Raw genomic sequence first — 16,906 nt, 5'->3', positions numbered from 1 at the left:
ATTTGAAAAAAAAAAAAACAACTTTTATGAAAAATAAATTTTATTTTCAATAAAAAATACATTTATATTTTTTATTTAAACAATAAGTGGTATAAATACAGGGTGAGATAAAAAACTGCAACGAAGTTAAATCCCATAATTTTTTTTTAATTTTATGAAAGAAAGCAAAAATCGACCGAAATAGCATCAAAATTTTAAATAAGTTTAGATTTTTTCGAATTGGTCACCTTTGGTTCCTTTAAGGATCTCATACAAGAATTCATGTTTATTAGTCCTTTGAAAATTTATTTTTTCCTTAATTATTTCTGTTCAAGTCCTTTCAAACACGACGGACATTTTTTGAATATTTTCAATTATAGTCGTGCTACCCAAAATCTATCACACCTTGTTACAAATTTGTTTCAACCGGAAGAAGAAGAATTCAAATAACCAAAATTTCCAAAAACAACCACCTTGCTTTGACACAATTCTACAATTCCTTGCACATACCTGTCTCTGACAGCCAACCAATTGGAGAACGTCACAGCAGGTGTTGTTGGCCAAGGACTTTCAAAACAAACATATGGCCGGCTCGTTTGCCTCACCACACACACACACATGACAGCAGCTCAGTCATATTTTGTACGTTTACGTTTTAGCTTCGTGTTTTCCTTTTTCTTTTGCCTCGAAATAAACGTCAGAAATAATCGAAAGAAAAAAGAAATCTAAAAAAATATATATTTTTGAAAACTATTTTCTTCTTCAAGAATATTTTTGAAAATAAATAAATAAAATTTGCAATTGTTTGTTTTGAAATTGTGAAAACGAAATATTCAAATCTCATAGCGACGGCAAGGATTTCAAAAAAAAAAAATGTCCGAATTCAATAGCCACCAGTATTATGGACATTCAATGAATCGCCGTAAATCGAAATATGGAACAGCGGCAGCAGCAACAACAACATCAAAGAATTTCAATTATCGGGTAAGACGATGACCTTGATGTGCGTGTCTCCATGCATTGGGTGGTATAATTGGCCAGGTTGAATAGGGTTAAAGGAGTTTTAATAAATGTTTAGAGATAAAAAGCAAAATATGTTAACAATAAAATATTTAGGTGTTGAAAGAGAATAAAGAAGTGAGAGGAGAACTAGAGAGGAAAGAGAGTTTCACAAAAGTCTATTTTTTAATGAGGGAAGTGAGTACTTTTTGGACCTGACGTGTCCTTTTAGATGAACGTGTCCTTTTTAGATGAACTCAGGGGAATCCTACTTGCTCGAGCTGAAGGGAGTCATTTTACAACGGGTCTTTAACGGTGTCCTTTTTAGACGAGCTGAAGAGAGTAATTTTTAGACAAGCTGAGGATACTGATTTTATGACGATCTAATGGGAGATATACAGATAAGGCAAAGATAGAAGGTCGTAGATTTTTTTTAGACGAGTTGGAGATCGTCGACTTTGTAGACGGGCTAGAGGTCTTCGATTTTTTAGACCAGGTGAAAAAGTTGTAGTTTTTTTTCGAGGATTTAAAAGTCGTTTTTATCGACGAGTTGGAAGTCGTTTTTTAGACGAGCTGAGAATCGTCGCTTTTATAGACAAGCTGGAGTTCGTCGAATTTTTATATCAGCTGCAGCTCGTCGTGTTTTTAGACAAACCGAAGCTCGTTGAGTTTTTGGACAAACTGGAGCTCGTCGAATTTTAATATAAGCTGGATGTCGTCGAATTGTTAAACAAGCTTTTATATAAGCTGGAAACCGTCGAATTTTTAGACAAGCTGGAGCTCGTTAAATTTTTAGACGAGCTGGAAGTCGTTGAATTTTTAGACAAGCTAGAGGTGGACAAAGTCGTCGAGTTTTTTTTTTTTTGTTTTTGGACAAGTTGGAGGTCTCCTTGTATAGGTCCATGTCGTTTTTTTAGCAGCAGAGCAGAAGAATCATCGATTTTGTATACGTGCTTAAGGTCGTCGATTTTATAGACAAACTTAAGGTCATCCTTTTTTAGACCAGGTTAAGGTCGTCTTTTTTTAGACGAGCTTGACGTCATCGATTTAATACATGAGCCTGGAGGTCGTCTTCTATAGATGAGCTTAGGGTCCTCGATTTTTTTAGACGAGTTGTGGTAGTCGTCAATTTTTTAGTCGAGCTGGGGGTCTTCCTTAATAGACAAGCTGGATGTTGTATTTTTTAGACGAGATGGAGTTCGTCTTTTTTTAAACGAACTATAGAGATCGCCTTCTATAGACGAGCTTAAGGTGGTCGATTTTTTATAGACGAGCTAAAGGTCGTCGATTTTTTAAAGACGAGCTTAAGGTCGTCGATTTTATAGACGAGCTATAGAGGTCGTCTATGCTATAGACGAGCTTATGGTCGTCGATTTTATAGACGAGCTACAGGTCGTCGATTTTTTTTATAGACGAGCTAAAGGTCGTCGATTTTTTATAGACGAGCTTAAGGTCGTCGATTTTTTATGGACGAGCTTAAGGTCGTCGATTTTATAGACGAGCTATAGAGGTCGTCTATGCTATAGACGAACTTATGGTCGTCGATTTTATAGACGAGCTTAAGGTCGTCGATTTTATAGGCGAGCTTAAGGTCGTCTTTTTTATACGAGCTTAAGGACGTCAATTTTTTAGACGAGGTTAAGGTCGTCAATTTTTTAGACGAGCTGGAGTTGGTCGATTTTTTTAGACTTGCTGGAGGTCGTCGATTTATTTTTAGACGAGATAGAGGTCGTCGATTTTTTTTAGACGAGCTGGAAATCGTCGTCTTTATATAATCGTCTTCTATAGACGAGCTGTAGGAGGTCTGGAGGTTGTCGATTTTATAGACGAACCTGGAGGTCATCTTTATTTAGACGAGCTGGAGGTCGTCTGAAGTATAGATGTTTTGGACGTCTGAAATGTAGACGAGCTAGAGGTCGTCTGAAATATAGACGACCAAGAGGTCGTCTTTATTTAGATGAGCTCTTATAGACGAATTAGAGGTCGTCTTTATTTAGATGAGCTCTCATAAACGAGCCGGAGGTCGTCTTTATTTAGATGAGCTCTCATAAACGAGCTAAAGACGTCGTCTCTCATTGACGAGGCAGGGAAGTCGTCTCTCATCGACGAGGTAGGGAAGTCGTCTCTCAAGGCGAGCCGGAGGCCGTCTCTCATCACCGAGGCAGAGAAGTCGTCATTCATAGGCTAGCCGGAGAAGTCGTCTCTCATAGGAGAGCCGGAGTAGTCGTCTCTCCTAGGCGAGCCGGAGAAGTCGTCTCTCATATGCGAGCCGAAGGTCGTCTATAATATAGACGAGCCTGGAGCTTGTCGATTTTTTTGAAGACCCGGAGGTCGTCGATTTTTTAGACGTGCTTAATGGTTGTCTTTTTTTAGACGACCTGGACTCGTCGTTTTTTGACGAGCTTAAAGTCGTCTTTTTTAGATGAGCTTAAGATCGTCATTTGGAGGTGGTCTATTTTTTTAGACGAGCTGGAAGTCATCTTTTTTTTTTAGACGTCTTTTTTTAGACGAGCTTTAGGTCGCCTTTTTTACACGAGCTAGAAGTCGACTCTTATATAGACGAGTTGGAGCTCGTCGATTTTTTAGACGAGCTGGAGGGCGTCGGTATTTAGACGAGCAATAGGTCGCCGGTGTTTAGACGAGCTGGAGGTCGTCGATAGGCGAGCTGACGACTCAAAGGAAATTTTTTAAAATTTTTAATTTGAATTTTCTGTAATTTAATTTTTCTATAGCATGTCCGTCCTGAATACCTTGACCCTGGACATCAGACCAAAGCCAAGAAGAATGCAACAGAAAAATCCCCTCCCAGGCCCGTGAGCAACATTCATCGTGCCACCACTCCCGAACTTCTGGCAGAAATTGCGGCCTTAAAAAGAGATACAGATATTGAGACACATATAACAACAACTGGAAATCCTGCAACAACAACAACAAATGCCCAAAGGATTCGGGACATAAGTGATGAGGAGATCGAGGAACTGATAAGGAAGCTGAAATACCCTGAAGAAGAAACTAAAATATCAAATAATTCCGAATCTCAATACTATACAAATTTCGAGGAGCTACTGGAAGCTCAACAGTCTCCAAGGGGTAGGGCGGGAACCAAATCCCCCTTAATTTCACCCAGTGGCAGAAAGAAGGGAATTCTAAGAAAACCCTCACTCAATGCAACTTTTACCCAGGAGATGGTGGAGGATTTTAATCAAACCTATAATTTATCGCCCGAACAAAAAAGTCCCCCAATTCGTGGAACATTTCAGAAGGTTGAATTTTTGGAAGGCGAAAATTTGCCTGCACCTCAAGTGGCTCAAATCATTGACAACTTAAAAATGACAGAATATCGTAGACCTCAAGCCAAATGGGTGGAGGTCTTGGAGATATCCAAAGGATCATTTCTGGAAGAAGACTTAGATGAGTCCTCTGAAAATTACGATACGGAATTTTTGAAAATTTTACCACCTGCACTTATGAATGAAATTGTGGCCAAAACTGCCCAGCTAACCGAGAGCTATGTAAATGTAAATCTTGACGAGGAAATTGGAACCATGGATACCTATATTGTGGAAGAGGAAGAAACCGATTCGGATTTCGAGAGATTTGAGAGAGAAAATTATATGAAGTACATCAAAGAGAAGCCATTGCCGCAGGATGTTTTAAATTTGTCGATGGATGAGGAGGGAAGCTTGGCGGAATTTATTGCCCTGGAGGTAAATATTTGAGGTTAGGTATAAATGAAGTTTAAAAACTGGAGTTTTTATTGCAGAGCGATTTAAAGGATCTGGATGTGACTTATTTGAAAAATCCCGGCTCCTTGCATTACACTGAAGTTACCGAAGAGGACCCTGAATTAGATCCTCAGGTAGGTCGATTTTCTCCAAAAAATCAAAAATTTAATTTTTGTTTCTTTTTTTTTTTCTTTCAGTTAAAAGTCTACATAAAGACCGATCGCGATATTAACCCCTTAGATGAACTTCCTCAATGTTCCATGGATGCTAATGAAACCTTCGTGCCTTTTCCCGAAGATTTCTACTCACATTATAAAAATCTCCATAAAGCGAAGGAAGCAAAAATTCGCACTCTAAGAGAACAACATTTGCAGAGAACCTTTGAAAGACTGGCAGCTGGTGGTGGTGGTGCTCCCTCGACCAGACGTTCACATTCAAACTGCAGTCGTAGCCAAGTGGAAATTATCCAAAGTCAACGTAGCTCCTCAAAAGCCCACACGAATCGTTCAACATTTTCAACTAAGCCCCAGGCTGTAGTTGAAACATGTTCTCAACGAGGGTCGGCCAAAAAATCTTCGAAATCCGGAAATCAATCGAATCGCAAAAATTTGAAAGTTAGCAAATCCATAGAAGATTTGAAGGTGGAAAAGACCAATATCTACAAGAAAATGAGCGGGACCCAGGAGAAAATCATTGAAGTTTTGGATAAACTTAGGTGAGAGACAAGTCACTGGAATTTTTTCAGAAACAAGTCAGAAAATTTTTGTCGGTTTTCCGACTAGTAAATACTCTTATGGTAACCAATTTTAGGGACATCTTTATCCTATATCTAGTATTATCCAAAAATTACACATTTTCGAGCTTTAAAGAGATTTCGGGATTTATTTCGAATTTTCGTTCAAATTCAAATTTTAATTTTTTTTTATTAAAATTTTGAGTTTTTCAACCTTTGTGGGATAGGTACCAGAAGGAGAAGATCGACACATAAGACATCAAGCGGTATCTTATTGGGAGAATGCGAATCGGACACTAATTTTGGAGAGTTATTTTCATTCAAAATCTTGATATTTTTTGGGGGAGGTATATTAAAACTGCAGGCGTGTGTAGGGAAGGTGTAGCCAATACAGTGTGTGATAAAAAAACTGCAAAAAGTAAAACGCCATAATTTTTACCTTTTTTTTTAATTTTATTAAATGAAAGCAAAAAATGTCGGAAATAGCATCAAATTTCAGAAAACGGTAGATTTGTTCGAATTGGTCACCTTTGGCACGAATTATGGTCCTCAAACGGCCAATGAAACTGTCACGGTCTGCTGCCAAAATGTTTGTGTGCCCAAGGCTTTATACACCCTCCAGAATATTTTCGCGATAATATTCGGCATTTATTTTGATGTCACCGTCCACTAATAAGAGCGGAGAGCGACCATCGGCTGTTATGGCGGCCCACACAATCACCATGACCGACGTTTGAGTTCGTACGAGTGGCTTAGAAACCACTCTGTATTATCCGTATTCACCCCTGAAATAATTTTGATATAAATATTACCACTGATCAGTTTTTTTGGGCCAAACCTATTTCAACGTCTCCATACGTAAATCCTACAAACCAAGCCAACTTGGAAAATTTCAGTGCTATCCTCACTCATATGCAAAACCGTTCAATTTCTCAATTCTAGATAGCAACAGACACCTCAATATCAAATTTCGGATTTCACCTCTTTTCCTTCTCTTCTCAAATAGTACACATTTCCAAAACAATCTCCATATCTCAATCCCAGATAGCAACAGAGACCTTAATATCAAATTTCAGAATTACACCACTATTTCCTTACCCAATATCAAATTTGGTACTATTTAGTACTTATCGTTTAATTATTGTACACTTTTCCAAAACCACTTCCAGATCTCAATCCCAGATACTTACAGTGAGCTTAATATCAAATTTCTGGATTTCAGCTCTGTAACCACCACTTAGTACAATTAACAAATTTGGTGCCACTTAGTACAATTATGGTACGCATATCCAAAGCCAGCTCCTTCTTCCAACCACTGACACCTACAGTGTCCGACATCCCTTCACCCAATAACACATTTAGTACTATTTTCCACTTTTCGTACAAGTTTAGTACTATTTAGTATAATTATAGTACACTTTTCCAAAAACCACTTCGTATCTCAGTTCCAGATACCAACAAAGACCTAAAAAGCAATTTTGATGATTCCAGCCCTGTCCCTTCACCAAATACCAAATTTAGTACCATTTAGTATTTTTCGTAATAATATAGTACACATTTTCAAAATTATCTCCATTCCTCAATGATAGATATCAACAGCGACCTCAATATGAAATTTCAGGTTTTCAGCTTTGTAATTTCCATATTACCAAATTTAGTACCATTTAGTACAATTATAGTACGCATATCCAACGCTAGCTCCTTCTGCCTACCACTGACACCTACAGTGTCCGACATCCGCATCAAATTTCAGAATTCCAGCTCTATACCTTCACCTGATAACAAATTTAGTACTATTTTCTACTTTTCGTACAAGTTTAGTACAATTATAGTACACTTTTCCTAAAACCACTTCGTATCTCACTTCCAGATACCAACAAAGACCTAAAAAGCAATTTTGATGATTCCAGCCCTGTCCCTTTACCAAATACCAAATTTAGTACCATTTAGTACATTTCGTAATAATATAGTACACATTTCCAAAATTATCTCCATTCCTCAATGATAGAAATCAACAGAGACCTCAATATCAATTTTCAGGTTTCAGTTTTGTAATTTCCATATTACCAAATTTAGTACCATTTAGTACATCTATTGTACGCATATCCAAAGCCAGCTCCTTCTGCCAGCCACTGACACCTACAGTGTCCGACATCCGCATCAAATTTCAGAATTCCAGCTCTATCCCTTCACCCAATAACACATTTAGTACTATTTTCTACTTTTCGTACAAGTTTAGTACAATTATAGTACACTTTTCCAAAAACCACTTCATATCTCAGTTCCAGATAACAACAAAGACCTAAAAAGCAAATTTTGATGATTCCAGCTCTGTCCATTCACCAAATACCAAATTTAGTACCATTTAGTACTTTTCGTAATAATATAGTACACATTTCCAAAATTATCCCCATTCCACAATGATAGAAATCAACAAAGACCTCAATATCAAATTTCAGGTTTTCAGGTGTTTAATTTCCATACAACCAAATTTAGTACCATTTAGTACATCTATGGTACGCATATCCAAAGCTAGCTCCTTCTGCCAACCACAGACACCTACAGTGTCCGACATCCGCATTAAATTTCAGAATTCCAGCTCTATACCTTCACCCGATAACAAATTTAGTACTATTTTCTACTTTTCGTGCAAGTTTAGTACTATTTAGTACAATTTTCCAAAAACCGTTTCGTATCTCAGTTCCAGATACCAACAAAGACCTAAAAAACAATTTTGAAGATTCCAGCCCTGTGCCTTCATCAAATACCAAATTTAGTACCATTTAGTACATTTCGCAAAAATATAGTACACATTTCCAAAATTATCTCCATTCCTCAATGATAGAAATCAACAGCGACCTCAATATCAAATTTCAGGTTTTCAGCTTTGTAATTTCCATATTGCCAAATTTAGTACCATTTAGTACAATTATGGTACGCATATCCAACACGAGCCCCTTCTCCCAAACACAGACACCAACGCTGACATCAACATCGAATTTCGTGTTTCCAGCTATATCCCTTCACCTATTACCAAATGTAGTACTATTTAGTACTTTTCGCAAAATTATAGTACACGTTTCCAAAATCCACTTCATATCTCAGTTCCGCATACCAACAAAGATCGCAATGTCAATTTTGAGGATTCCAGCGCAGCTCCTTCACGCAATACCCAATTTAGTACCCTTTAGTACTTTTTCTACAAATATAGGACGCATTTTCAAAATCACAGCTAAATCTCAAACAAAGATACCATCAGCAATCTAAACATCAAATTTTAGAATTCTATCTCTATCCCTTCACCCAATATAAAATATAGTACCATTCGGTACTTTTGGTACAATTATATGCCTCGTTTCCGAAACAACCTCGATATATCAGGGTTACACATGAACAGCGACCCTAATACAAAATTTCAGATATTAAGCACTTTCATATCATATTGTACCAAATATAGTACTGATTAGTACTTCTGTGCATTTCGAGTACCTATTTCCAAAATCACCTCCAAGCTCAATTCCGAATACCGACTGAGACCTCATTATCAAAAATTCGGGATTTCAGCTCTATTCTTTTACCTAATGCTAAATTTAGTACCATTTAGTACTTTTCGTACTTTTCGTACAAATGTAAGACGAATTTCCAAACCGCAGCCAAATTTCAAATACAGATACCATCAGTAATCTAAATATTTGATTTCAGAATTTATCTCTATCCCTTCACCAAATACTAAATATAGTACCATTCGGTACTTTTCGAACAATCATAATACACATTTCGGAAACCACCTCCATATCTCCAGGCTACATATGGACACCGACCCTAATACCTAATTTCAGATTTCAAGCACTGTCTGTTCACCCAATATCAAATTGTGTCAAATATGGTACTATTTAGTTCTTTTCATGCACTTCTGGTAACCATTTCCAAAACCACCTCTATATCACAACCCAACCATCAACAGGGACCCCAATACAACATTTCAAAATTTTATCTTCAACCGTTCAACCCTAAATCAAACTGTACCAAATTTAGTAACAATAAGTACAGTTCGAACACTTAGTACACATTTCGAAAGCCACCTTCAAATCTCAATTCCATATACCAGCAATATCAAGTTTCGAGATTCCATCTCTATCCATTCACCCAATATCAAATATAGTACCATTCGGTACTTTTCATACAATCTCCATATCCTCCATATGTCCAGGTTACACATGTGTAGCGACGCTAATGCAAAATTTTAGATTTCAAGCACTATCTGTTCATCCAATACCAAGTTGTACCAAATATAGTACTACTTAGTACTTTTCCTGCACTTGTAATACCCATTTGCCACATCTTTATCACAAACCTACCATCAACGGGGACCCCAATGCAAAATCTTAAAATTCCATTTTCATCCGTTCATCCTAAACAAAACTATATCAAATTTAGTACCATTTAGTACAGTTGCCACACACTTAGTACATATTTACAAATCCACTTTCATATTTCTAACTTATTTTCCAACCTTAGTTCTCATATCAAATTTCAAGTTTTTAGTTCTATCCCTTCACATAATTCTAAATGGTACCATTTTAGAAATTTAGTACAATTTTTGGAGCATTTCCTTAATTTAAAGTTCGAATTTGCAAAAAAAAAAACCTTTGGTACATCTATCCTGAACTCCATTAGTGACTCTCATTCCAATTTTCAAAATTCCAGCTCCATCGGTTCATCACAACTCCAATTTGTACCAAATTTAGTGACAATTTAGTACGAATTTCCAAAGCTTCCTACAATCCCACACTGATTCCAATCCCAAATCTTAGGATTTCGTCCAAATACAAATTGTACTTTTTTTAGTACATATTAGTATAAATTTCCAAAACTACATACCTATCCCAATCCTACACTGCGACATTAAAATTTTTTTTTTAAATTTTTAGGATACCTTGGGTCACCTAAATCCTAATTGTACCAAATTTAGTGCCATTAAGTATACTTAAGTACAAGTTTCCATAACTACCTACATCAAACAGTTCAAACAAGTCTTTTTTTTCAAATGTCAGAATTCCAACTCTATTTGTTCTCCCAAAATTTAAATTGTGCAAACTTTAGTACCATTTAGTACATATAAGAACGAATTTCTAAAACTACCCACATACCTCAGCCCTACAATACCATAGTAATCATATTTCTAAATTTCGGAATTCCACCTCTTTGGGTTGAACCAAATCGAAATCCTAATAAAATTTAGTACCATTTAGTACTTAGCGTGTACATATGTACACATTTCGAAAAATTCTTCCATATCCCAATCCTACACTCCGGCAGTAATGTTAATTCCAAATTTCAGAACACCAGCTCCATTGGTTCACCCAAAATACGAATTGACCAAATTTAGTACAATTTTTACATATAAGTACAAATCTGCAAAACTATCTACGTATCCGGATCTTATATTTCTACAGTAATCTTAGTTCCCAATTTTCAGGATACCAACCCTATTGGTTCAACTAAATCCAAATTGTAACAAATTTAGTGCCATTTAGTGCACCTAAGTTTCCAAAACTACGTATATTCCTCAGTCCTATAATGCAATAGTAATCATATTTTCAAATTTCAGAATGCCAGGTCTATCGGACTCCAGTTCCATCGGATATCAGGCCCATTGGTTCACCCAATATAATTTTTTTCCAAATTTAGTACCATTTAGTACACTTAAGTACAAGTTTTCAAAACTACCTACATCATACAGTTCAATAGAAATATTATTTTTAATTTTCAGGATTCAAACTCTACTGCTTTACCCAAAATCTAAATTGTACCAAATTTAGTGCCATTTAGTGCACATAAGTACGAGTTTCTAAAACTACCTACATTCCTCAGTCCTATAATGCAATAGTAATCATATTTCCAAATTTCAGCTCCATCGGTTCATACCAATCGAAATGGTACCAAATTTAGTACCATTTAGTAATTTTCATTGACATAAGTACACATTTTGAAAACTTTTTCCATATTCCAATCCTACACCCCGCCTGTAATGTTAATTTCAAATTTGAGAATCCCATCTCCATCCGTTCCTCCAAATTCAAATTGTACTAAATTTAGTACTGTTTAGTACTTTTCGTATAAATGAGTACACACGTCCAAAACTACCTTCTTACATCGACATACCTACTCCTCAATCCTGATTCCCATTCCGAATTTCAAGTTTTTAGCTCTAACCGTTCACATGATACGAAATGGTACCAAATGTAGTACATTTTAGTACTTTTCGTACACTTATAGAATTTCCAAAAATCCTTAAATACATCTATCATACACTCCATCAGTGAGCCTCATTCCAAATTTAAGAGTTCTAGCTGTACTGCTTCCTCAAATACCAAGATTACCTTATTTAGTACCTTTTAATACATTTCGTACCTTTCTAGTACGAATTTTCAAAAACCCAGTCTTATCTAATTCCTTCGGACCAAGGGTGACCCATACCCCAAATTTAAAGATTCTAGCTTCAGCTGTTTCGTCTGGTCATTGATGATCCGTTAAGTCAGTCTGGCAATCCGTCAATCAGTCAGTCACTCAGACAATTACTTTACTCTTCTATTAATACAGATTTTCTTTCTATTCATATTTCAGGATCGGTTTACTGGAGTTAAACGTTCCCGACAATAGTTTGGAGAAAAACAAACGACAAAAGAATGCCTTTGAATTTGCGGTGCGATTTTCGAGAAATTTCCTCTATCCCTTGAAGGGAATGGTAAGTCCTCGACCAGCTGCTATATACACAAATACCTTCTAATATCAAAAAATTTCCCTCCTTTTCAGTTAGAAGACCTCAAATCCACCCCCATGGAACAATTCAATAGCCTCACCTCCAACGAGGCTTGCCTGCGTGTCTGCAACCTCTTCAGCCTGCTGCTACAATCGGTGAATACCTATCAGAAACAGCTGAGATATTTCCTCTTGGATCATGTCCCACAAAAGTTACCGATTTTAATCGAAATGATTTACATGACAACCAGCCAATGTCGGGAGAAACAAATTTTCTCACCCCAGGATGTTATCCTGGATAGTTTGCAGCAGAGATGCATGAAGTTTTTCGATTTCTTACAAGATCTCCAGGATGGCCAACTGAATACGATGCGGGAAAATCATCGGAAATTAACGCGGGATAAGGCAAAGCCAAAATATGATTTGAAAATGTTCATGAACGATCTGAATATGTACGAACCGAAGTTGGTACCGAAATCGTCGGCCAAGCGGGGGAAATGTAAGGTAAGGACTTTTAACTTTAACTTATACCTTACTGAATACCTTACCACACTTACTGCCTCTACATAAAAAAAGAAGTTTAATATCATGTCACTTATTCCTTACCAAACACCTTACCTCAACCATTACCTCTAATAAGACAGTAACGGACAGTTATTTCTGGTACCTTGCTCATATGGAAGAGGTAGCTGACATACTTCAAAATTGACACGTCCTTCCATTTTGATAAGACCTAGATGAGACTCAAGGTTCCACAAAATTTGAAGATCCAGTGAGGTTGTCTACATTAGGTTAAGTGTGGCCAACCTTTCAAAAGTTCAAAAATGCCGAGAAAGTCACACTATGCGACATAAAAATAATTACAGGAACAAAACCCAGTAGATTTTTATAAAGGTCTATACTTTTCATGTAGTTTATACCTTACTAAACAGCTTACCCTACACATTACCTCCGACATTTCTACCCTTTTTTATACCTTCAGCCATATGGCTAGAGAGGGTATGTATCATTTGATAGGTCAAAACGTGCCTCATGGAAATAACGGTTTTAGATCCTAGGTCTCTATGGACCAAACCCGTTTCAGGACATTTGGAGTCGATCTGGAGATGTCCGTCCGACCGGCTGTCCATCTGCCTGCCTGGCTGGTATGCACGATAACTCTTGAAGCGATTTAATCCGAACTTGGTACATCGAAATATTATTATCAAACTTAGATGAAGTTCGGAGATGGGCAATAACAGCCCACACCTTCTGATACCTCCCCCCACAAAATGTCAACATTTTGACAGAAAATTATTTACCTCACAGAACAAGAAAGGATCATTCGATTTTGTTTAAACTAAACTCCTAATATTTGTGTCACTGCTAGGTCAGGTGCGAAAATGGACAATATCGGTCCACTTTATCAAGTACCTCCCCAACTAAGGGTCAATATTTAGAATAATTATAACTCTTATAAAATGTGATGTAAGTGTCCGATTGCCTTCAAATTACACACATTAGAGAATTTTTATTAACCCAAGGTCTGGTGCCAAGATGGAATACATCGCACACACACCTTCTAATACCTAATCCACAAAAGGTCGAAATTTTCAAAAAACAAAATTCTGCACAGAGGGAGGAGCAATAATCCGATTTTGCTCCAAATCCTAAAATTAGCCTTAGTTCTAGGTCAGGTGCAAAAACGGATAATACTGGTCCACTCCTTCAAGTGCCTCCCCCACAAAGGGTCAAAGTTTTGAATAAATAAACGATCAGAAAATCCAAAAAGAGTATCCGGTTCTCTTTATATTTCACACATCCCATTATTTCTACTAACACAAGATCTGCTGTGAAGATGTTTAAGATCGGACCATTCCTTATGGTAGCTCCCCTACAAAGGGTCAAAATTTTGAATATTTATAAAGCTTATAAAACATGAAATTATCATCCGATTCCATTCAGACTTGGCACATCTCAATATTTCCATCAACACAAGATCTGTAATAAAGATGGTAGAGATCGGACCATTCTTTCTGGTACCTCACAAGGGTCAAAGTTTCGAATAAGCGAAACGATTATAAAATCCGAAATAAGTATCCGGTTCTCTTTATAGAGATCGGACCATTCCTTCTGGTACCTCACAAGGGTCAAAGTTTCGAATAAGCGAAACGATTATAAAATCCGAAATAAGTATCCGGTTCTCTTTATATTTTGCACATCCCATTATTTCTACTAACACAAGATCTGCTGTGAAGATGTTTAAGATCAGACCATTCCATATGGTAGCTCCCCTACAAAGGGTCATTCATGAAGCTCATAAAACACAAAATTAATATTAGATTCCATTCAGACCTGACATATCTCAATATATCCACCCACTAAAAATCCGCTAAAAATATGGTAGAGATCGGACCATTTCTTTCTGTTACCTCCCCCACACGGGTTTCGAGATTTTGAGAAGCAAAACGATCATAAAATCCGAAATAAGCTTCCGGTTCTCTTCATATTTCACACATCTTGTTATTTCTACTAAAGTGAAGATGGGATATATCGGTCCATTCTTTATAGTACCTCCCCCCCAATGGGTCAAAATTTGGAATATCTATGAAGCTCATAAAACGTGAAATTAATGTCCGATTCCATTCAGACCTGACATATCTTAATATATCCACCAATCCAAAATCTGGTATAAATATGGTAGAGATCGGATCATTCCTTCTGGTACCTCCCCACAAAATTTCAAATAACCAAACGATCATAAAATCCGAAATAAGCATCCGGTTCTCCTCATATTTCACACATCCTTTTATTTCTGCTTGCTTGAGGTGTTCGACACTTTAGTATTTTTTAGCTCCAACCTTGCTTTCCAATATACTCCAGGAAAAATAGTCCAACATCCGTTGATATCCGGAGATTTTGGTGGTTTGGCGGCCATTGTGCGCTGGAAATGAAGCGAAGAACCGCATTTTGTAACCGTTCTTGGGTAGCGCGTGATGAGTGCGATGGTGCTCCTGAGTCCTGTTGGAATGTCCAAGGTCTGCGGCCAAAATGTTTGCATGCCCAAGGCTTTAATACACCCTTCAGAATATTTTCGCCATAATATTCGGCATTTATTCTGATGTCACAGTCGATTAATACGATCGGAGAGCGACCATCAGCTATTATGGCGGCCCACACCATCACCATGGCCGGCGCTTGAATTCTGGTGGCCAACCGATGGTGCACATTTTCAGCTGACCTCTTTGGCAAGTAAACACGATCTTTTTGTTTGTTTACAAACTGCTGAATAACGAATTCTCACGGAGCGAATTTTCTCATCGGAGCGGAGAAATCCAAATTCGGTAGTTCACCACTTTCGATCAAGCGAAGCAACTCTTTAGCTCTTTTGAGTCTATTTCCTTTCTGTTGCGGTGTAAGTTCTTGCACTTTTTGGAATTTCAATGGCTTTACCCCGAGCTCATTTTTCAATATTTGCCAAATGGAATATCGCGATATGTTTAGCTCACGAGCCATTTTTTCGACCACTTCGACGCGGGTTTCGATCAAGTTGTCCCTTCTTTACTTTTCGAACCATTTCTGCTGCTGTTGCTGTTTTCTTCCGTCCACCTCCTTGACGTCTGGCAACGCTACCAGTATCACAGTAACGAGCGATGGTACGAGACACAAAATATTTATTCACATTTAAATGCCATTTTCCAGCCAAATATAAAGAAATCACACAATCACGCTTGAATTCCATCACGAATAATTTTTTTTCGGGAAAATTCTTACCAAAATGCTTTTGTACGCTTGTGAACAATATTATGAGCCGTCACTAGAAAAATTTTAACAGCTGACGGACAAGTGGCTTAGAAATGACAGCAGTCTGAAGTTGGTTGCAGTTTTTTCATCTCACCCTATGGGGTTCAAGATTTTGAAAAACAAAACGCTCAAATAAAGCGAAATACGCATCCAACACTCTTCAGATTTCACACACAAGCATTTTTGCTGACTCAATTTTTGTTGTTGTGAAGATGATATATAGCTGCGAACCCCTTCTGGTACCTCACCCACCAAGGGTCACAATTTAAGTACTTTTATCTATTTTAATTTGCGAAACTTGCAGATACTTTTTTATTTGTTTTTTTTTAATCCCTTTTCTCTCTCAAATTCTTAATGGACATATTTCTCTCTCTCTCCTTCTCACAGCCAAAACGTCCCATTAAATCGGTGCCAATTGAAGATTTGCCAGACGACACGATCAAAGAGAAGCCTCAGGAAGACACTATTGCCACACAAATCGAGCATGTTCCCCTTGAAAATAAAAGTTCCACAAACATAAATCTGGGTTCAGGTGATGCTAATCCGCCTGGCCTGGATAAATCTGTGCTGGAGGCATTACAAAATCTAACAAAAGAACAAGTTCGCAAAGTTCTTGAGCCAATGTTGAAGTCACTGAGTTTGACATTGGGCAAACAGGTAAGTGCGAGGATTTCCGTTTTCTTTTTAGGCTAATTTATTTTTTAAAATCTTTTTTTATAAGTCTGGCATAAATGTTGATTGCATAGCTGAGGTATTTGCCAACATAACTATTGCGTCTAGAGTTTGAGTCGTTATGGTCAGTTCGATGAGGCACTTAGTCAATGGTGGCTGTGATGATTTGAGTTTTGTACATTTTAAATTACCTACAAATGTTGAAAAATTATGGTATTGTTAAAATTATTTCGAAGTTTGAAAATAAAATATT

The 16,906-nt window shown here is 37.2% G+C and overlaps 1 protein-coding gene across 3 annotated transcripts in view; it reads left to right on the top strand.

The window, feature by feature from the left end:
* The first annotated feature begins 533 nt into the window (after nucleotides 1–533).
* LOC101888664 (uncharacterized) overlaps nucleotides 534–16,906 on the top strand; it is a 109,692-nt gene continuing 93,319 nt past the window's right edge. For 2 of the 3 annotated variants that reach the window (XM_059121873.1, XM_059121872.1), the window contains exons 1-7: nucleotides 534–963; nucleotides 3,711–4,685; nucleotides 4,742–4,837; nucleotides 4,901–5,418; nucleotides 12,064–12,184; nucleotides 12,253–12,702; nucleotides 16,369–16,638. In XM_059121873.1, the coding sequence (XP_058977856.1) occupies nucleotides 853–963; nucleotides 3,711–4,685; nucleotides 4,742–4,837; nucleotides 4,901–5,418; nucleotides 12,064–12,184; nucleotides 12,253–12,702; nucleotides 16,369–16,638 (2,541 nt within the window). In that variant the 5' untranslated portion in view covers nucleotides 534–852. The remainder of the gene's footprint in view (nucleotides 964–3,710; nucleotides 4,686–4,741; nucleotides 4,838–4,900; nucleotides 5,419–12,063; nucleotides 12,185–12,252; nucleotides 12,703–16,368; nucleotides 16,639–16,906) is intronic. The other variant, XM_059121874.1, reaches the window with a different exon arrangement.

Source organism: Musca domestica, unplaced genomic scaffold (assembly GCF_030504385.1).
Source record: "Musca domestica strain aabys unplaced genomic scaffold, Musca_domestica.polishedcontigs.V.1.1 2, whole genome shotgun sequence".
Lineage (NCBI taxonomy): Eukaryota > Metazoa > Arthropoda > Insecta > Diptera > Muscidae > Musca > Musca domestica.
Note: the sequence above shows the minus strand (reverse complement) of the source record. Positions and strands in the feature narration are given on the sequence as shown.